Source organism: Saccoglossus kowalevskii, chromosome 2 (genome assembly GCF_978046115.1).
Source record: "Saccoglossus kowalevskii chromosome 2, keSacKowa6.1, whole genome shotgun sequence".
Classification (NCBI taxonomy): domain Eukaryota; kingdom Metazoa; phylum Hemichordata; class Enteropneusta; family Harrimaniidae; genus Saccoglossus; species Saccoglossus kowalevskii.
This window is the reverse complement of record NC_140642.1, coordinates 17250669-17274309: the sequence shown is the minus strand read 5'-3', so window position 1 is coordinate 17274309 and position 23641 is coordinate 17250669. Positions and strand designations below refer to the sequence as shown.

At 30.5% G+C, this 23641-nt stretch overlaps 1 protein-coding gene across 1 annotated transcript; it reads left to right on the top strand.

Annotated features, from left to right (window-relative positions):
* Window positions 1–524: 524 nt before the first annotated feature.
* LOC100371974 (acyl-coenzyme A oxidase-like protein) lies at window positions 525–23097 on the top strand. The gene is made up of 17 exons (XM_085506648.1): window positions 525–652; window positions 1474–1570; window positions 2035–2118; window positions 2401–2487; window positions 2691–2789; window positions 3588–3786; window positions 4837–5042; window positions 12701–12735; window positions 12887–13003; window positions 13792–13951; window positions 15887–15976; window positions 17064–17173; window positions 17368–17479; window positions 18004–18091; window positions 19758–19828; window positions 22134–22235; window positions 22382–23097. Exons 1-17 carry the CDS (start codon window positions 546–548, stop codon window positions 22556–22558), a joined length of 1941 nt encoding a protein of 646 aa, XP_085362774.1. The 5' UTR covers window positions 525–545; the 3' UTR covers window positions 22559–23097.
* The last annotated feature ends 544 nt before the right edge of the window (window positions 23098–23641 follow it).

The window sequence follows — 23641 nt, the reverse complement described above, 5'->3', positions numbered from 1 at the left end:
TAAATAACTCACTACAATGACCAAACTAAGATTAAGTGCACATATTTTACAAATTGAAATTTGCAGATACCATAAAATTAACATTACTGAATAAAGCGATGCAATGCGATGATATTGAAGATGAAAAACACTTTTTGTTAAAATGTTATATATACAAACATAAAAGACAGGCTTCTCAACACAATTTGACAGTTTTCCGAGGGAAACACTGATACAAGCTTTGAACGTGTTATTCACAAAGAATACGGCCATGCTAAAATGTCAAGCAAAATGCATATATGAATGCTTCATCCTAAGACAAAGCAAATTAAAAAAAAACAGCTATCTCAAAAATGTCTAATTAAGTGAACCATACATTTACATTTTATAAATATGCGTTTCTAACCCATTTCGGGCAAGTTTTTTTGTTTCTTGTTTTTGTTTTGCTTTTAGTTGTTGTTGTTGTTGTTGGAGTGTATGTTTTTTCCTCTGTTTTTTTGTCATAGAACGACAATCATGCTCATGGAAGTGCGCCACCAGAGTCATTTTCTGATTTCGCTATTAAAATGGAACCAGCGCCCAGTAGTTTGTCGCGGTATTTAGACGGTGATTTTTGGGAGGTCAAAGAAAAACTTCGACATTATATAGGTGAAAATGAATTGTTCAATCTCAGGTATGTGCAATACTACTAAAAATCGTACCATATAAGGTATATAATAGAAGATTTCCGCGACTTCCGTTATCGTGTTGAACCGTATACACGGCCCTGCATACTCTACGCACAGCTGTTTAATGGGTCACCCTCCGGTCATCAAACTTCGAATTGTGCACTTTGACTGCTTTGTTTGGAGTACGTGGCTTAAAAAGGCAAAAATAATATCACATACATATATACATACTAGTAAGAAAGTTGGCTATTTTAATTTCTCAAAAATGGGGTTGATTTGTGTTAATTAAACTTTTGAATAATTCTACTGCATGTACCGTAATTTCGCTATATGCACTTAAGTAAATAACCGAGGTGTGTCTATAGTCAAAATAAGTCATTTATTAAAATGACCCATAATACAGTAATTCATTTTTTGGTTTATGTGCACTTCTAATAATAGAACAAATACAATATTTGGTTTCAAAAATTAAAATTACATTTGTCTTTTAAAATGTATATAGATCTATATAGTGTATGATAAGCAATGAATGAATGAAAGGCAGTACATTTTTATTAGTAGTTTTACCATTCCTCTGCTATTCAAATGTAGTCGTAGGAGGCATTTGAAAATTGTAGGCTGGGAATTGATAAATGCCACATTTTTTCCCACCAGTATGACGGAAAATTTTGTTTTTTTTATCTGGGGAGTGATCATATTTTTGCCCATTTTTTTTTCAAAAAAGTTTCTTTCTTCTGAGGAAAAAATGATTTTCTGTCCTTACTGCCGTTATTGGTAACAAACTTTATTGATTATTGCATTTGATTAGTATCTTTCGTTTTTGCAGGTTTGATATGTCACTTTCTGAGAATAGAGAAGTTACTTTGGAAAGAGCCAAGAACCTGCTGAGATTTCAGGATATCCAATCTCAGTTTGATGAACAGGTTTGTTGAATGGTTTCCACAACAACTTTTAAATCCAACACATCATGATTTCATCTACTGTGGAATACTTTATTTTCGCTGGAATTAATTTTCGCTGAAATGGCTTTTTGGGCATTTTGTATGGAATTTATTTTCACTGATTTTTGATGAGTTTAATGTGAAATATAGAAAAAAAAGATATTCGTTGGATTTTATTTTCACAGAATCATTCCTTCAGCGAAAATAGCGAAACTAAAGTATTCTACAGTATACAAAATCAACATTACTAGAAAAAAACATACAAAAAACATGCAAAGACTCCCATTGTGTGCTTCGCACACGGGAGTCAGTTAATCAATAGGTTCTATTTGGTATTGATGAAGTTGACAGCAACCATGATCTGTTTCTGTTTCTGTTGAAGTAAATTTAAATGAATATTATTTGCTTTCTATTTCTAATGGTTCTAAATATTTTCTATTTTGTAGGCTGCACATATGAGAGGTTTTATGAATAAAAGTTTGGCAATTGGTGATGTAGTATCAGCAACTGATATATCTGTTGGAGTGAAGGTAAGCATGAACCAATGTGTAATGTTACCAGAAATATAATTAAGAATACCATAGTGTTTACACAATGTAAGTGAAACGCTCTATTGTGTCTTGGTTTTTATTTGATGTACTTTGCCACACTCATCAATTAATTAATAGCTTAAACCAGGTTAACATAATTGATAATATTTTTCTGCAGATAAGTTATGACAAGCATTAAATAGTACTATATGTTTTTTTTAAATCCATTGAGATTTATTTTATAGTTTTGAAGTAATCAATATTTATTTATTATGTCTATAGATGGGTGTAATGGCATGGTTGTTTGGTGGAGCTGTGATGAATCTTGGAACTGAGCAACATATAGAGCGGTTCTTACTTCCCCTTAAGGTATATAGAATATAATTCATTATAAAGTTATTAAATTGATTGCAGTACTTTGTACTGGCCCACGACATAAATTTGAAACACAGAAATGAGGATTATCAAAACGCCACATTAATGATTAAAATTATTTCTGATTCATTGTTATTAATAATTATTTATCTATCGTATATTTGTTGCAAATGATGGTGTTGTTGTTTTCTTTACAGGAGTTGAAATTTACTGGTATGTTTGCTATGAGTGAAAGAGGACATGGTAGTAATGTCAGGTCACTACAGACACAAGCGCACTATGACCCTGATACTCAGGTACGTCAGCTCACTGCAGACACAAACACACTCTAACCCTGGTACGTCAAGTCTTATTCTCTGTATCCCGCTTTGCTCTATTTTCAGTCAACTGGTTGGTGCAGTGGTTTGTATACTAGTCCAGCACACTGGAGGTTGTGGGTTTGAATCCCACACTAGCCAACTCACAAATTTTTCTCATGCAGTATAATTCATGTATTCTTTCATCGCTTGTATGCTGTACTACCTGTAAATTCCAATTTCACTACTGTGGAATATGGATACCTTGAACAATTTTGGAGAAGAAATTATTTTGGAACTTAGATTGTAAAAAAGTTTTCTCAAAGAAAATATTCATGTGCATGGACACACTTGTTACTGAATTGTATCCATTATTTATACTTTTTTTGTTAAATATGAAAAAATTAATAATATGTTATGGGAACGAATTATGCCAGTTATTTTTGTCTATTTTAATGTTGTTTACATTTTTCATTTTGCATCTTTGCCAATCTGATTAAGATCTGATGTAGTGTACAGGCTTTAATTATTTTGGCTATAAACTTATTTTATTTTTATTTTTTATTACTTTTGTTTTTAATGCCCTTTTATTTTATTATTTTACTTTGATTTTGTGATTTTTTTTTAATTCTGCCCTACCTACATCTGATCCGATGCCTATGTAACGAGATTTCAACGAGACCCACTATCGACGATTTTAGTCAACGAATCACAGTGTCTACATCAGATTTTAATCAGATTGCATCTTTGCTTGTGGCAACGTAAATAACATTATGCAATACAATCTATTGCTGGCAGGAATTTATAATCAATACTCCATGTGAAGATGCTGAGAAGATATTCATTGGTAATGCTTTGCAAGGAAACTATGCATGTGTATTTGCACAGTTAATAATTAATGAAGAATCCAAAGGACCACATGCATTTATTGTGCCCATTAGAGATGAGAATGGCCTGAAACCTGGCATTAGTGTCATAGATGTGGGATTAAAAGAAGGTAAGGTTATCATGTTGATGCTATTTGTAGGGACTATTTAAATGTACAGTAAACGAGAAGGGAAGGTGCATTTTATTTTGTTTTGTGGTTTTGATGTAAATTTGTGCATATTACTTACTCACTTTGCATATATTAGGCAACTTGATGCTGTTTTAACAGATTTTAATGAAACTTAGTACATGTTCATAAATGTTTTGGATACTCTTGAGACATGATAAGTTATTGGTCTGATTTTTAACTGATATGCGAATATCTGCCGGTAGTCATCAAATTTCAATAAACTTAATACATCAGAGCTCTGGGGCGATCCACGGGTGAAATTTATATTATCCAATTTAACTGTTCCACAAATAGCTCAACTCATATTTAAATGACATTTTTTACATGGATGGTCTAGAGTTAATTTTAAATAATTAAATATATACCTATTCCATGCTTCAAATACTCTCAGCCACATGGAAGTTTTTTCTTAGCTTTATTTGATTTGCAGGTTTTCATAAAAGCAAGGCTGTTAACCATTTCACCACCAGTTCCCTCTTTTCATCACAAATTCACAAAATAGTCCTGTTTATAGTCTGCACTTTCGTTCATCAGATTGGGACGAAAATAACCCAATTTTTTGAGTAAAAACTGAAATTGACTCAAATTTTTTCAAATTAGGGTTCAATTCCCGAAATACTGTAAAATGTAGGAAAAAAAGTTCAAAAAAATTTGAACTTAAACTTATTTTAATAGTTCAGTGTCAAAATTCTGATCTTTCAAGGGGAATATGGCATTGAGTTACATTTACTTCATCAAAGTTGACCATCCTCAATCTGTATAGCACATCATTGAGTGTGGAAATACCCCTAAAATACTACCCTGTATGTCAAATCCAACACGAAGTTTTGATGTCGCTACTACACTATGACCTACACTATGTTAGTCCTGTTTTTACGTTCAATTTCACACATAACAATGAATCTTGCTTTTAACGAAAAATGGTCTGTTAGGTAGGTGACAGGTCAACACATACTCTAAACTAAAGAAAACAACTTTTATTACTATTAGGACTAAATGGTGTTGATAATGGTCTATTATCATTTCACCATGTGCGTATTCCACATGATCACTTCTTGAATAAATTTGGTGATGTGAGTCCATCTGGCGAGTATACCACCTCCATTCAAAGTAACAGTAAACGATTCAATGCAATGTTAGCAGCGATGGTTGGAACTAGAATTGCATTGGCATTTCAAGCTACTACTTCAATGAAGGTGAGATGGCGCCCTCTTGTGTTCATATATGTAATTTTTTTTTTAAACCTTCCTATTTTGTTCTTTAATATAGACAGATTGAATTTAACACTATCGGTATGTCATCACACGTACTGTGTGTAATAAATGTCCCCTCAAAACAAAAAAAAATTATTTTTTTATTTTATGTTCATATTTTTGATTGAGACTAGTCGTAAATATGAAATTGTGTTAATTTGCTTCAAAATTAGTATAGACATTAAAAAAAAAAAAATCACTGTGCAAAATATTGTACCAGCTATTTCTGTTCACGTGTATTTATAAAACATTGTACGTAGTGTAGTTTTGCTCTGTGGATTTTATGGTATAATTGAGAACTGAATGCCTGTCAGTTACCAGTGGAAATGCAACTGTCATGCAAATTGACAGTCATGACAGAACATACTGTATAAAGTGACCTAATCTCAATTCATTGCAAGAAAGGTTTACACGTATTATGGCTGCACCTGTGAATATACTAAGGACACTCAGTCGATTTGAAAATTAAATGTCTTTCTCATATTTTTATTATTCATACCATACTAATTTTCATCTTATTTTTGGATTTTGTTTGGTAACATTGACTCAATCAATTTTTTGTATTGTTATTATAAATTTTCAACAAATTTTCTAGTCTAGAGTCTAGTTATCATTTTGATAATATTTTGTCATTTATATTTAATGAGAATGTCTCTCTTGTAATGCATTGTAATGTTCCCATTAATATCCCATAATGCATTGTAATATATTCAGTAATATTCCATAATACACTGTAATATGTTGAGTAATTTCCCATAATACATTGTAATATGTTGAGTAATCTCCCATAATACATTGTAATATGCTCAGTAATATCCTATAATACATTGTAATATGCTCAGTAATATCCCATAAAACATTGTAATATGCTCAGTAATATCCCATAATACATTGTAATATGCTCAGTGATATCCTATACCGGGGTAATACATTGTATTATGCTCAGTAATATCCCATAATACATTGTAATATGCTCAGTAATATCCCATAATACATTGTAATATGCTCAGTAATATCCCATAATACATTGTAATATGCTCAGTAATATCCCATAATACATTGTAATATGCTCAGTAATATCCTAAAATACATTGTAATATGCTCAGTAATATCCCATAATACATTGTAATATGCTCAGTAATATCCTATAATATATTGTAATATGCTCAGTAATATCCCATAATACATTGTAATATGCTCAGCAATATCCCATAATACATTGTAATATGCTCAGTAATATCCTATAATACATTGTAATATGCTCAGTAATATCCTATCATACATTGTAATATGCTCAGTAATATCCCATAATACATTGTAATATGCTCAGTAATATCCTATAATACATTGTAATATGCTCAGTAATATCCTATAATACATTGTAATATGCTCAGTAATATCCCATAATACATTGTAATATGCTCAGTAATATCCTATAATACATTGTAATATGCTCAGTAATATCCCATAATACATTGTAATATGCTCAGCAATATCCCATACTACATTGTAATATGCTCAGTAATATCCTATAATACATTGTAATATGCTCAGTAATATCCCATAATACATTGTAATATGCTCAGTAATATCCTATAATACATTGTAATATGCTCAGTAATATCCCATAATACATTGTAATATGCTCAGTAATATCCCATAATACATTGTGATATGCTCAGTAATTTCCATAATACATTGTAATATGCTCAGTAATATCCTATAATACATTGTAATATGCTCAGTAATATCCTATAATGTATTGTAATATGCTCAGTAATATCCCATAATACATTGTAATATGCTCGGTAATATCCTATAATACATTGTGATATGCTCAGTGATATCCTATAATACATTGTGATATGCTCAGTAATATCCCATAATACATTGTAATATGCTCAGTAATATCCTATAATACATTGTGATATGCTCAGTAATATCCTATAATACATTGTAATATGCTCAGTAATATCCTATAATGTATTGTAATATGCTCAGTAATATCCTATAATACATTGTAATATGCTCAGTGATATCCTATAATACATTGTGATATGCTCAGTAATATCCCATAATACATTGTAATATGCGCAGTAATATCCTATAATACATTGTGATATGCTCAGTGATATCCTATAATACATTGTAATATGCTCAGTAATATCCCATAATACATTGTAATATGCTCAGTGATATCCCATAATACATTGTAATATGCTCAGTAATATCCTATAATACATTGTAATATGCTCAGTAATATCCCATAATACATTGTAATATGCTCAGTAATATCCTATAATACATTGTGATATGCTCAGTAATATCCCATAATACATTGTAATATGCTCAGTGATATCCCATAATACATTGTAATATGCTCAGTAATATTCTATAATACATCGTAATATGCTCAGTAATATCCTATAATGTATTGTAATATGCTCAGTAATATCCCATAATACATTGTAATATGCTCGGTATTACCCTATAATATATTGTAATATGCTCAGTAATATCCTATAATACATTGTAATATGCTCAGTAATATCCTATAATATATTGTAATATGCTTAGTAATATCCCATAATACATTGTAATATGCTCAATAATATCCTATGATACATTGTAATATGCTCAGTAATTTCCCATAATACATTGTAATATGCTCAGTAATTTCCCATAATACATTGTAATATGCTCAGTAATATCCTATATTATATTGTAATATGCTCAGTAATATCCCATAATACATTGTAATGTGCTCAGTAATTTCCCATAATACATTGTAATATGCTCAGTAATATCCTATAATATATTGTAATATGCTCAGTAATATCCCATAATACATTGTAATATGCTCAGTAATATCCTATAATATATTGTAATATGCTCAGTAATATTCTATAATACATTGTAATATGCTCAGTAATATCCTATAATATATTGTAATATGCTCAGTAATATCCCATAATACATTGTAATATGCTCAGTAATATCCTATGATATATTGTAATATGCTCAGTAATATCCCATAATACATTGTAATATGCTCAGTAATTTCCCATAATACATTGTAATATGCTCAGTAATATCCTATAATATATTGTAATATGCTCAGTAATATCCCATAATACATTGTAATATGCTCAGTAATATCCTATAATACATTGTAATATGCTCAGTAATATCAAATAATACATTGTAATATGCTCAGTAATATCCTATAATACATTGTAATATGCTCAGTAATATCCCATAATACATTGTAATATGCTCAGCAATATCCCATAGTACATTGTAATATGCTCAGTAATATCCTATAATACATTGTAATATGCTCAGTAATATCCCATAATACATTGTAATATGCTCAGTAATATCCTATAATACATTGTAATATGCTCAGTAATATCCCATAATACATTGTAATATGCTCAGTAATATCCCATAATACATTGTGATATGCTCAGTAATTTCCTTAATACATTGTAATATGCTCAGTAATATCCTATAATACATTGTAATATGCTCAGTAATATCCTATAATGTATTGTAATATGCTCAGTAATATCCCATAATACATTGTAATATGCTCGGTAATATCCTATAATACATTGTGATATGCTCAGTGATATCCTATAATACATTGTGATATGCTCAGTAATATCCCATAATACATTGTAATATGCTCAGTAATATCCTATAATACATTGTGATATGCTCAGTAATATCCTATAATATATTGTAATATGCTCAGTAATATCAAATAATACATTGTAATATGCTCAGTAATATCCTATAATACATTGTGATATGCTCAGTAATATCCTATAATATATTGTAATATGCTCAGTAATATCCTATAATACATTGTAATATGCTCAGTAATATCCTATAATACATTGTAATATGCTCAGTAATATCCTATAATACATTGTAATATGCTCAGTGATATCCTATAATACATTGTGATATGCTCAGTAATATCCCATAATACATTGTAATATGCGCAGTAATATCCTATAATACATTGTGATATGCTCAGTGATATCCTATAATACATTGTGATATGCTCAGTAATATCCCATAATACATTGTAATATGCTCAGTAATATCCTATAATACATTGTAATATGCTCAGTGATATCCTATAATACATTGTAATATGCTCAGTAATATCCTATAATACATTGTAATATGCTCAGTAATATACTATAATACATTGTGATATGCTCAGTGATATCCTATAATACATTGTAATATGCTCAGTAATATCCCATAATACATTGTAATATGCTCAGTGATATCCCATAATACATTGTAATATGCTCAGTAATATCCTATAATACATTGTAATATGCTCAGTAATATCCCATAATACATTGTAATATGCTCAGTAATATCCTATAATACATTGTGATATGCTCAGTAATATCCCATAATACATTGTAATATGCTCAGTGATATCCCATAATACATTGTAATATGCTCAGTAATATTCTATAATACATCGTAATATGCTCAGTAATATCCTATAATGTATTGTAATATGCTCAGTAATATCCCATAATACATTGTAATATGCTCGGTATTACCCTATAATATATTGTAATATGCTCAGTAATATCCTATAATACATTGTAATATGCTCAGTAATATCCTATAATATATTGTAATATGCTTAGTAATATCCCATAATACATTGTAATATGCTCAATAATATCCTATGATACATTGTAATATGCTCAGTAATTTCCCATAATACATTGTAATATGCTCAGTAATATCCCATAATACATTGTAATATGCGCAGTAATATCCTATAATACATTGTGATATGCTCAGTGATATCCTATAATACATTGTGATATGCTCAGTAATATCCTATAATACATTGTAATATGCTCAGTGATATCCTATGATACATTGTGATATGCTCAGTAATATCCCATAATACATTGTAATATGCGCAGTAATATCCTATAATACATTGTGATATGCTCAGTGATATCCTATAATACATTGTGATATGCTCAGTGATATCCTATAATACATTGTGATATGCTCAGTGATATCCTATAATACATTGTGATATGCTCAGTAATATCCTATAATACATTGTAATATGCTCAGTAATATCCTATAATACATTGTGATATGCTCAGTAATATCCTATAATGTATTGTAATATGCTCATTAATATCCCATAATACATTGTAATATGCTCGGTAATATCCTATAATACATTGTAATATGCTCAGTATTACCATATAATACATTGTAATATGCTCAGTAATATCTTATAATACATTGTAATATGCTCAGTAATATCCTATAATATATTGTAATATGCTCAGTAATATCCCATAATACATTGTAATATGCTCAGTAATATCCTATAATATATTGTAATATGCTCAGTAATATCCCATAATACATTGTAATATGCTCAGTAATATCCTATAATGTATTGTAATATGCTCAGTAATATCCTATAATACATTGTAATATGCTCAGTATTACCCTATAATACATTGTAATATGCTCAGTAATATCCTATAATACATTGTGATATGCTCAGTAATATCCTATAATACATTGTAATATGCTCAGTAATATCCTATAATGTATTGTAATATGCTCAGTAATATCCTATAATACATTGTAATATGCTCAGTATTACCCTATAATACATTGTAATATGCTCAGTAATATCCCATAATACATTGTAATATTCTCAGTAATATCCCATAATATATTGTAATATGCTCAGTATTACCCTATAATACATTGTGATATGCTCAGTAATATCCTATAATACATTGTAATATGCTCAGTAATATCCTATAATATATTGTAATATGCTCAGTATTACCCTATAATATATTGTAATATGCTCAGTATTACCCTATAATATATTGTAATATGCTCAGTAATATCCCATAATACATTGTAATATGCTCAGTAATATCCCATAATATATTGTAATATGCTCAGTAATTTCCCATAATACATTGTAATATGCTCAGTAATATCCTATAATACATTGTAATATGCTCAGTAATATCCTATAATATATTGTAATATGCTCAGTAATATCCCATAATATATTGTAATATGCTCAGTAATTTCCCATAATACATTGTAATATGCTCAGTAATATCCTATAATACATTGTAATATGCTCAGTAATATCCTATAATATATTGTAATATGCTCAGTAATATCCCATAATACATTGTAATATGCTCAGTAATATCCTATAATATATTGTAATATGCTCAGTAATATCCCATAATACATTGTAATATGCTCAGTAATATCCTATAATATATTGTAATATGCTCAGTAATATCCCATAATACATTGTAATATGCTCAGTAATATCCTATAATACATTGTAATATGCTCAGTAATATCCCATAATACATTGTAATATGCTCAGTAATATCCTATAATATATTGTAATATGCTCAGTAATATCCCATAATACATTGTAATATGCTCAGTAATATCCTATAATACATTGTAATATGCTCAGTATTACCCTATAATACATTGTAATATGCTCAGTAATATCCCATAATACATTGTAATATGCTCAGTAATATCCCATAATATATTGTAATATGCTCTGTAATTTCCCATAATACATTGTAATATGCTCAGTAATATCCTATAATACATTGTAATATGCTCAGTAATATCCTATAATATATTGTAATATGCTCAGTAATATCCCATAATACATTGTAATATGCTCAGTAATATCCTATAATATATTGTAATATGCTCAGTAATATCCCATAATATATTGTAATATGCTCAGTAATTTCCCATAATACATTGTAATATGCTCAGTAATATCCTATAATACATTGTAATATGCTCAGTAATATCCTATAATATATTGTAATATGCTCAGTAATATCCCATAATACATTGTAATATGCTCAGTAATATCCTATAATATATTGTAATATGCTCAGTAATATCCCATAATACATTGTAATATGCTCAGTAATATCCTATAATATATTGTAATATGCTCAGTAATATCCCATAATACATTGTAATATGCTCAGTAATATCCTATAATACATTGTAATATGCTCAGTAATATCCCATAATACATTGTAATATGCTCAGTAATATCCTATAATATATTGTAATATGCTCAGTAATATCCCATAATACATTGTAATATGCTCAGTAATATCCTATAATACATTGTAATATGCTCAGTATTACCCTATAATACATTGTAATATGCTCAGTAATATCCCATAATACATTGTAATATGCTCAGTAATATCCCATAATATATTGTAATATGCTCAGTAATTTCCCATAATACATTGTAATATGCTCAGTAATATCCTATAACACATTGTAATATGCTCAGTAATATTACGCTCAGTAATACGAGGTTATTTCCCATAATGCATTGTAATACACTTAGTAATATCAAATAATACATTGCAATATGCTCAGTAATTTTCCATAGTATGTTGTAATATGCTCAGTAGATTTGCAAAAAAATTTAGAAAAACTTGATATTTCATAGAAATGATAATGGGAATGTTTGTTTTTGTCAGGTTGGTTTGGAGATAGCCATTCGATATGGATTAAAGTGAGTACATCTCTCATTGTATACTCATATTAAAATTAGTTGATAGATAAAATTTAGAATCTTTGAGATTTGGATATTGAGAATGCAGGGAGAAAGGAACTCGCAGTATAAAAAAAAATATAATTTCATGTATTTATTTTTGTATTATTAGGAGGAAACAGTTTGGCCCCTCAAATGATGCAGAATATTTCATTTTAGACTACCAGGCACATCAACTACGACTAATGCCACACCTCGCTGCATGTCTTGGTCTGCTCTTTGCTCAGAGGTAAGTAATTTGCAAAGCAGTGTTTTCGTATTATATGTTTCCTGTGTTATCCCAGTGTGTCTACAATTACGACGGTCTAATCCCAGCTCACGTTCCCTGTTGGTGGGTGAACCATCCAACGCTTGGCGAATACTATACTTGTGCCAGGCGACAGTTCTCAGACCCATGATCTGTATACCCCAAGTTCAAATCCTACCTTTGGCTGAACACCACCTACTCTGGGTGAGTCTGCCACAGACTTAATGGATGGGAAGGCTAATCCACTGACTGGGATTTATTTACTAAGTGTGACTTTGGGGAACCTTGATTAAGGCTCGCAGATGCTTGTGTTCGACTGGCCAGGACAGATGTGTTTTCATTGTGATTTATGGAAACTGTTACTAAATAAAAAAATTCATATACTGTAAATTACTTTATTTTCGCTTGGAATTTATTTTCGCTATTTTCACTGATTTATATGATTCAGTGAAAATAAAATCCAGCGAATATACCCATTTCCCTATATTTTACATTCAACTGGTCAAAAATCAGTGAAAATAAATTCCATGCAAAACACCCAAAAAGTCGTTTCAGCGAAAATTAATTAAAATAAAGTATTTTACAGTACTATATGGACCAAAACTGAAACGATTAAATATAGACAGATTTTGACACAAAATATTGTCATCGCTCTGAGCGTTAAAAGTTACATTCTACCTTAACATGTAGTTTATAAATAAGTATTTTCTAGAAAATGCTGTAGGAATAAGTACAACTTCAAAAGTAAAAACTATATTTTTATTTTACAGATACACCGGTGAAATACTTGATACAGCTTACCATGAACAAAAAGATGTACCGGTAGTTGACAATAGATATCTACAAGCATTGACATCAGGATTAAAAGCTTACAGTACATGGCAGAGCATTAAGTGTCTGCAGACATGTAGAGAATGCTGTGGTGGCATGGTGAGTGTCTGTGCTGTTTTTTTAGCTCTGCTGTCGACTTTGTCAAGCGGAGCTTATCATATGAGTGATTGTCTGTCGTCGTCGTCCGGTGTCCGTCGTCCATGTCAATGTTTTACTTTTTCAACTTCTTCTTGAAAACTACAAGCCTGAATGCTTTGATACTTGGTGTATATGTACCTTAGGTAGACCTCTCTCAGATTTGTTCATTTCATGATCATATCTTCAATTCTCTAATTTTGGTGAATATTTTTGTCATTTTTGGTAAAAAGTGATATTTTCGACTTCTTGTTAAAAACCACAAGTCCAATTGCTTTGATATTACATATATAGGTACTACATGTGGACCTCTCTCAGATTTGTTCATTTCATGATGATATCTTTAATTTTCTAATTTTGGTGAATATTTTTGTCATTTTTGGTAAAAAGTGATATTTTTGACTTCTTGTTAAAAACCACAATCATTTATGGTTAAAAATTATATTTTTGAATTCTTGTTGAAAACAGCAAGTCCCATTGCATTGATACTATGTATATTGTTCATTTTCTAATGATATCTTCTGTTCTTTAATTGAAATGTGCATTGCTAACAGCGGAGCTATCTCAGCCGAGAGGCTGCTTGTTTTCTTTTTAAATTCAAATAATATTGTGAAAGTGAAAGCTGTGACTTAAAGGTCACATTTTGAGGTCACTGCACATAAATACTACAATTCCCTGTTGAAACCAGTAAAGAAAATCAGTTGTTAAACTCTGTGGATGTTACTTTTGTCATATTGTGTAGTGTGGTATTTCTGTTAGAAGTAAATTATTTATATAACGTCTATCAGCTCAGCTCTCAATATTTATAACACTATAATTTTATTGAAAATTTGTCATCATATTTTACGGTTAATCTTTGACCTATGACCTGATGAATGCATGTTGGTCTGACCTTTCAACATGCATGCCACTAAATATGATGTTATGTGGTTACATTTTTGTCAACCAACAAAAAGTTGTGCATAGATCAGCACTATAGCTCACAATCTACTGTGACAGCATAGTCCATAGTTCCTCACGAAAATTTCCTTCAGAATAGAATAGAATAGAATAGAATAGAATAGAATAGAATAGAATAGAATAGAATAGAATAGAATAGAATAGAATAGAATAGAATAGAATAGAATAGAATAGAATAGAATAGAATAGAATAGAATACTTTATTATCATCATAAAGAAAGTTTGACATTCCTTTTTGGTATATGAATAATAATAATAATTTTGATAAGAATTAATAATTAAATGTCAGCAGAAAATGTCTGAGAAATGAATGACTTTAAAAAACAGTTACCATAATTTAAAGGTATCCTAATACAATCCCATGAAAATAGTTGAACAATCTTATTAAGATCTTAAAATAATACTAATGAAATGCTACTAAAATCTTGTAAGGATGCTAAAAAATCCTATAAGAATATTACAGGAATCCTATTAAAATCCAAAGAGAATAGTAAAGGAATCCTATTAAAATCTGCTTAAAAAATACTCAAGGAATCCTATAAGAGAGATTTTTTGTAAGGTATATTTAATACAGGTAATACATGCATATTTGATAACAATGCCAATGAACAACAATATTCTTTTGCCATTGCATCGTTTGCATCTTTTACACTGTGCACATGTACAAAACATAAACAAGTATATTCTGCTAATTTATTTATTCGACGTAGAATGCAGAATTATGTGTTGCTATATTTGGAGTAAAATGCAGGAAATATCAACATCATATTTCCTAACAGTTGAATAGCGATTCCAATTATCACTCATCAAGAACAATTTACCATATCACATGGTTACTTTCAACCAATTAAATCTGGCATATCACATAGTATAGGTTCAACCAATCACTACTGTTAGTACATATTGTCATCTCTGAAACCACTTTCTATGTGTATGTAGGGTTACATTGCTGAAAACAGACTTTCCAGTCTGAAGAACGATTCAGACATCTTTGTAACATTCGATGGTGACAATACAGTTCTGATGCAGGTAAATACTAACAGTCATCTTATTTTATCTTTTTTTGCACAATTATATAAAAGAATAATAGTAAGCAAAATCCTAGCAGCCTTTTCAGAGAGTTGTAGAGAGTGGGTAAACAACAGAACATTAGTCAGATATCCAGGCTATTTATTTACTGTAAAAAGGTTAATTATTCACTGGGTTTTAATTTTGCTTATTTCGCTGACTGGAAAATGCGCTTAATTAAAACCCAGTGAATATGTAAAATTTAGTATAGAACACATTATCAAAATGATAAAACCGTGAATTTAAAACCCACTGAATATGCCTGAAATGGTAAATCAGCAAAATTTAAACCCAGTGAAAATTAGTCATTTTACAGTAACTCGATATATGCTGAAAACTACAACTCAACTGAAAAAAAATGATGTCAGCGGGTGATATATCACAAGATTGACAAAAATGTTGAATTTACAAGAGTATTGATAAACTACATCCTGTTCTGTTAAAGTCAACATGTTTTAGGTCGTGTTTAGGTAAATGTCAAATAATTGGAAAAGTACCGGTAATTGCAGCTTCTGTGGAATACTTTATTTTTGCTTAGGATTAATTTTTGCTATTTTCGCTGAAGGAATGATTCAGTGAAAATAAAATCCAGTGAATATACCTTTTTTCCTATATTTTACATTCAACTCATCAAAAATCAGTGAAAATAAATTCTATACAAAACACCCAAAAATTCTATTCAGCGAAAAATAAGTCCACTAAAATAAAGTACAGTAATCTGTTTGATCTGACATTCATGTGACTAGTCAGTAAGCTCTGAGTTAGGCTAATGCCATCTTTATTCCATTCATTAAACTTAGCTGCGGATGTTCATTAAAATTTAATGGAATTGCTTTAATGGAGTAACTTGAATTTAAGTTAATGTAACTTGGCTACATTGTTTCAAATGTTAACACAGTTACTTATGGGGAATTCTGTTTGTGAGCTTAAAGAAAATAGTTTATTTTAATTATTCTAGTTTATTTTAATTATTTTTCTGTGAAAGGCTCTATATTATTTAAGGATGAAAACTTGTTTTAAATTTTGTTTTTTGCATTTAATTTCTCAGCAAGTAGCTCGTGAGATTTTAGATTATTACAGTAGTCAGTTCAGTAGCAGCAGAGTGAAAGGAATGCTCTCATTTATGGGTGGAGGATTGTGGTCTTTGGTACAAACCAGGTAGGATATGATGCAATCCCAGTCTACATGTGATATTAACATACATGCAATCAATTTACTGATATTTACATATCGAAGCAGCCATCTTGAATGCGGCTTGAAACTGAATAAAGAGACAAGTTGAGAAACAGGTTTTTTCATCTATTATTCTTACTACAAACAAAACTTTTTGTTCTTGATGTTTTCATTACCAGCTTATTTGCAGTGAATACATTACCAGTAGTCAGTGTGGGCTTCATCCTAAAGGCAATGTTATTCAGAGATGCCAAACAAATTAGAACATTGGCCGCAAGACTTCTAAACAAGGTGTGTACATTCGGTCATCAAGTACAATGTACCTGTTGAACCAACTTTTTGTAATTGACTTGATTTTTATATGTGTCATTCAATTAGTGAGTTTTGAAGGGTTGCAGCAAACTGATAATGTAAGAAATATAATTGGTTAGCATGGAGTTATACAGATATCAATGAAGATGTGGGCCATAACATGTTTACTAGTATACTGTAAAATGGTTAATTATTCACTGGGTTTTAATTTTGCTTATTTTGCTGACTGGAAAATGAGCCAAATTAAAACCCAGTGAATATGTAAAATTTAGCATAGAACACATTATCTAAATTACAAAACCATGAATTTAAAACCCAATGATTATGCCTGAGATGCTAAATTAGCGAAATTTAAACCCAGTGAAAATTAATAATTTTACAGTAGTATGCAACAGGTCAAATGTCTGACTATATGGTCTAACAAATAGTCAGGCAGCAGGCATAACTTTAATGCAAAAATACAACATTATATCTGGTTAGAATGTCAACTTCATTATTTATAGGTTTCAACGAAAAAGGAAGAACCATTCAGTGCTTGGAATTCTTGTCAACATCATGCAGTAACTATGGCAATGAGTTTCCTACAAAAAGGTGGATAATCATATTTATAAGTTTATTAATTAGTGTAAAAGATTTATTGCTTGTTAACACATTTAAGCTCTGATTTATTGTTAAAATGCTTGTGTCCATACAGTATTGTGGTGATCAAATCATTTACTGGTACCCCTGTGAAGGGAGCCCTCTCTGGCAAAGAATGTACTAGTTAGAGACAGTACCTTGAGCAGCACCCATGCTTACCGAGTTGTGCTTGATTGCACCTTGTTCATTTAGGTTTATGACAGGTTGTCTGACCTGTGCCTTTTGACAGGTTCCATGCAACGTGCAACTGACCATGGTTAACCTTATACTGTGACCTAATGGGAAACCAAGCCGTGCACCCACAAATGACATTAGTGTTTCCAAATATACCACAATATGCATGTGACATCACTTTTACAGTGCAAAATGCAAGATGCAAGATGCAAGATTAATTTTATTCAAACCATATATCATGCATATACCGTATATTGGGCCAGGTACATGATATTTGGACTATAATGTTCGACTGGTGCCTGCATGTCGTCTTATTTTGTGATTTGATTAAGATATTGTGATTGTAAATTTGTTAAATTGATGTTCATTTTATCTGTAAGCATTTCCAAACCAGAGATACATCCAATACGTTACTGTCTGTATTCATGGAACTTTGTGGAAACCAATTATTGTTTAGTTACTGATAGTATTGAACGTTATTTCTTTAAATGTTATGCCTTTTACGGGATCACATTTTTAATTTATACTGCAGTGAAATAGATCCAGCAAACAGGGTGTGCAATAACGAAACTGATACCATTTTTGGGTGTACATCTCCTGATATTATTTTTCGTATTCATATTGCAAAGTATCTCATTACAAACCACAAATGTATAGTATCATTGCATAGACTGATTCATGTCTGATTATGATCTAAGATCAACGAGTGTGAAAATTTATTTTTACCTCCATGCTTTAAAGCAGGGGAGTTGTCACCTACGCATGCGTCAGATGGCCATAGCGTGTCATTGTTTACAAACAAGCGTCTACCCATTAGCCTTTGCGTTTTTAGCTTGTGTTGTTATCGGCGCTTGGGACAACTCTTCTGCATTAAGGTAACAAGGAAAGAAATTTAAAAATTTGTCTGAGATTCAGACTTTTTCTGAAAGTTACTAAGCATCTTAGTATATCAAGCTGTACATCACCTGAAAGCTTAGATATAAGCGAATACGGTAGTCTATAAGTCATACCAATTTTTGCACAAAGGATAACCAGATATACAGAAACACAAGTAAGAAGTACATGCATAAAGCATCTAGCTAATTCAATAACCAGAAATAAATAATGAATGTAAAATTGGTTTGTTTCATTTCACTCTTTCAGCTTTAAAAAAAAACTCATTTGTTAATTTTTTGTGAAATAGATAAATAATTCTGATGATATATTATCTCTTTGAGCGCCAAACTTTCAACTTTTTTCGACATTCACAAATTTTAAACTCACAAAACTTTTACATAGTTTTTTCAAAAATTTTAATAAGACTTAAAGCCAATAAAAATTATGTTTTCTGGGTACAAAATTATAAAAAAATATTATAAAAAAATAAATAAAAACAGGCAACATTTTACACTAAAATCTGGGCGGGAAAACATAGTTAATTTGCATTTGAAATGTTTTATTGCAGTGGTTTTGCAGCAATTCATCATTGCAGTTGATAAGTGCCCCTACAAAGACGATAAAACCATCTTACACAAGGTGAGTTAAAGATGTATTGCCTGCTGTTATGTCTAGCATTATGCAAAATATAATTAATGCAACAGTTACAATATTCGCAAGATATTCACATCAGAAGTTTATCGTGAATAGCCAAACATCACAAAACGGTTCTGAGGATTCTGTTGTGATCGAGTTTTCAGCCTTTTTGGGTGTCACCAAGTCACCCAATCAAAGATGGACTATATTATAAAATTAATATTCAATGTAAATGTGACGCTCACCTGATTCTTGAGTTGTTTCTTGTATAGACACAACTGTATCTGGGCAAACTTTGAACATTACATACCCGGTACTACTTTCCAAGTTAGTTGTGTTTTGTGTACTCCAACGCAGAATTACAACAGCAACACACGACACGATTTAATCACAGCCACTCTACTAGTAGAGTGACTGTGATTTAATGTACCGATACAATGTATATGCAGTAATGACAAATAATAACTTAGTCGATATGAGGCACAATATGTCAGCTTTTCGATCAGTATAACTCACAAAAGCTGAAACTTTCAGATTTTTGGCCAAGTTAATTGAAATGGCTTGCAATTAACTAATTATGTGTTACATAGGGGGTCTTCTGTAAGTCTAAAATTAATAAAGATTATAAACAATGATAATTACATAACGAAAACAATACAGGAATTATAATCATTCAGAGTGACAGCCAAGTTGACCTTCAGTGGAAGTTCTGCAATAGATTCTCTCCATGACTATTTTTCTATGACTTTTTTTTCTGTGAATTTTTTTCCCTGTGACTTTTTCACTATGCACTGTCACAAACAAAGTGCAAAACATTGTACAGAGCACAGTCCCTCTATTTATGATGACCATGATTAGAGAAAAACATCACCATTGGCTGCAAATTGTCTTTATTGTTTATTCATATTTGTTTTTGATTTGTTTTATATTTTTTAGAAAAGTTTTTTAATTTCTTTCTGTAAGACCCTTTTTTATCCTTCCCTAAGGATTTTATGCGTCTAATGAAATATATATATATATCTCAAACGCACAAAAAAACTATAAATATCATAATAATACATTGACAGAAAGATAAAGGAAGTATTATATATGTTCATTTTGTTGTGTTAGGAGATGAAAGCTCTTAAAATACAGCCGCAGAATACACTGCATCACTCGTGTTTTGAAAGAAGTTCCCAGAAAAGGAATTCAATTGATTAAGCATTGACTTGTGCAGAAAAAAACAAAATTGTTTTTGTCTGTCTGGTTTTAACAGATTATGTAACAACTCATAGAGAATGCATGTGAAATTTTGCTCTTTATTAGTATAGCCAATGTTTTCCTCAGTTATTTTCACTGTTATTATAGTTTACTTCAATGTTTTTTAGTCACCCGTAACTAGTCAAGCGACTGAAGACATAAGACGTCAACAAGTTATCTACTTTAACTGGTGTTACCCCTGAAAACTGGGAAAATAATTAAGTTTTATAATTTTTTTTAATCATTAGTCATTATTATTAATTGTGAACACAAATTTCAAATCCTAATCATTCCTAAGTTTATAATTAAACGTTAATAAAAGGTTAGAACAGACAAAATAACCAGAGTATAACTTTATTAATTACCTAGTTACTAATAGCACAAGTTTCTGACTATGAAACAAACAAAAAAAGTTTACAATTTACAAAGCAATTCTAATCGTGTTGACATAGCCAGATTGGCTTCAGGTATAATCATTGCTTGTGGTACTACAAGTTGATGAAGTGAGCTTTAGAATTAATGTAATCTTGTAAGCTAGGGAACTAAAGAATTAATTAGATCAATATAATGCAATGTTTACACTAAGTGTTACTAACAAACACTATAGCACTGACATTCATCGTCATTATACTACATTGTTGCACATCAAAGTCTATGTTAAAGTTGGCTACATTCAAGGTCCTCACAGTTATACCAGATTATCTATACATTTATTTCATAGGTTTCTTTGTCGTGATAAAATGTTGACCGAAATTTCTTCATTAAATTAGCATAGAAATAAAAGGAGAATAACATTTTAGGTGGGGTGGGAACGTTCATAGCACTTATAAAGGGTTCAAGAGATACGGTTAGCAATTACAGAAGATGTTTGTCCTACTGAACAAACCCAACTTACTGTCCTGGCTATCTACTCCAACCTTGACACCCTCAGGAATTTAAGGCAATTGTCGAAAGGAACAATCGCACTGCACTGCACTGTGTGTTGCTTATTAGAGTATTTCTGGAGACTGAAAGGTAGATGGATGAGGTAGTTTTAAGTTAATGTTTTTTTATTCTGCTTTGTTTATAGTTCTGTAAACTGTATGCTCTAGACTGTCTTTATCAAGACAGGGCATGGTTTCTGGAACAAGGTTACATCAAATCTTACCATGTCAAAGAAATTCGTCAAGAGGTTTGTTTTATATTTTTTTTTTAAAATAAGAAAATTTTGTATTTCCATTGTAATATCAGTCATCATTCACGTCTCCATTTTCGAGGCAGATATGGAATCCAATTAATTATGTTGTTTTGATTAAATTGTTATAATTTGTATTACAGTATATTAGGATGTGTGCTGAAACAAAGAAGGATGCCTTACAGGTGGTTGAAGCTTTCCGTTTACCGCGTAACTGTGTACACGCACCTATTGCCGGAATACCAAGTCAGGTAGCACCTTGGGCTTACTACCCTGATGGGGAAACTGAGAAATCGCCTGCAGAAATTTCTAAATTGTGATAGAAAGTGTTAAAATACTGCACGTAATTTGTGTTATTCTACAATGTACAGCTAGAATGGAAAGGATTATCTCTTATACTGTCAGTGAATTGAGCAGTCTGTTTACTTATACCTTAGACATTTTGAATTAAAATCGTGAATTATCCTGCTGCTATCGGCTTAATCAAGAACAGATTACAATTACCATAATTAAAACTGTACATCACGTGTCTATGCAATCAGATCGTATCAGGGTTTTATTTTAATTGTTTTTCATCAAAGAATCAAAAAAGCCCAAAAGGATCTGATTTTTATTACTATGTGACATAACTTTAATTATTTTACCGAAAGTTGTTGTTTATACACAGATAGTATAACTATACTGTTTTGTATAGTGATAAAACAATTTATATATATTTTAAAAAATTGCATAATTTTGTTGTAAATTTATAAAAACAGAATTTTTTTCAAAAAAACATTTCAGATTTTTTTTGAATGATATGATATATTGTAAAAATTACTGGTGTAATATAAATAAATAAATAAACAAATAGATAAAATATGTCTAAATGTGCATATGAATCATAAAAAACTGAGCCGCTGTGCATAACACGAAACAATTTGTCTAAGGAATGTTGTTCAAATCAAATCATATCATGTGTTTCGACGGCCATTTTGAATCCATTCCAAAAAATTAAATATAGTGCATCATGGATCTAATATTTATATATGTTTGAACAAAATCCTTCCAATTTTGGACTTAAAATTACTGCTGGAAAATGACCTGGACACATGCATGCACACGCATGCACGACGCACTCATATTGGTCAATCAATAAGTCCTTATTTTGAAATGAAATTGGTCAATCAATAAGTCCTTATTTTGAAATGAACAGTTGCAAATGACAACACGATAACTTGAACTATTAAATATATTAATAATAATCTTTATTTGAAGGGCAAGTCGTCACGCAGCGCATGTTCGAATTTGATATTGTGTACGTCGTTATGCGTACTATCCTATAAACAGCCACTAGCTGCCCTTCAATTTTTATCCCAGTTTAAGATCTTGGTAGAGAATACAACGAAGTAACAATAATAAAA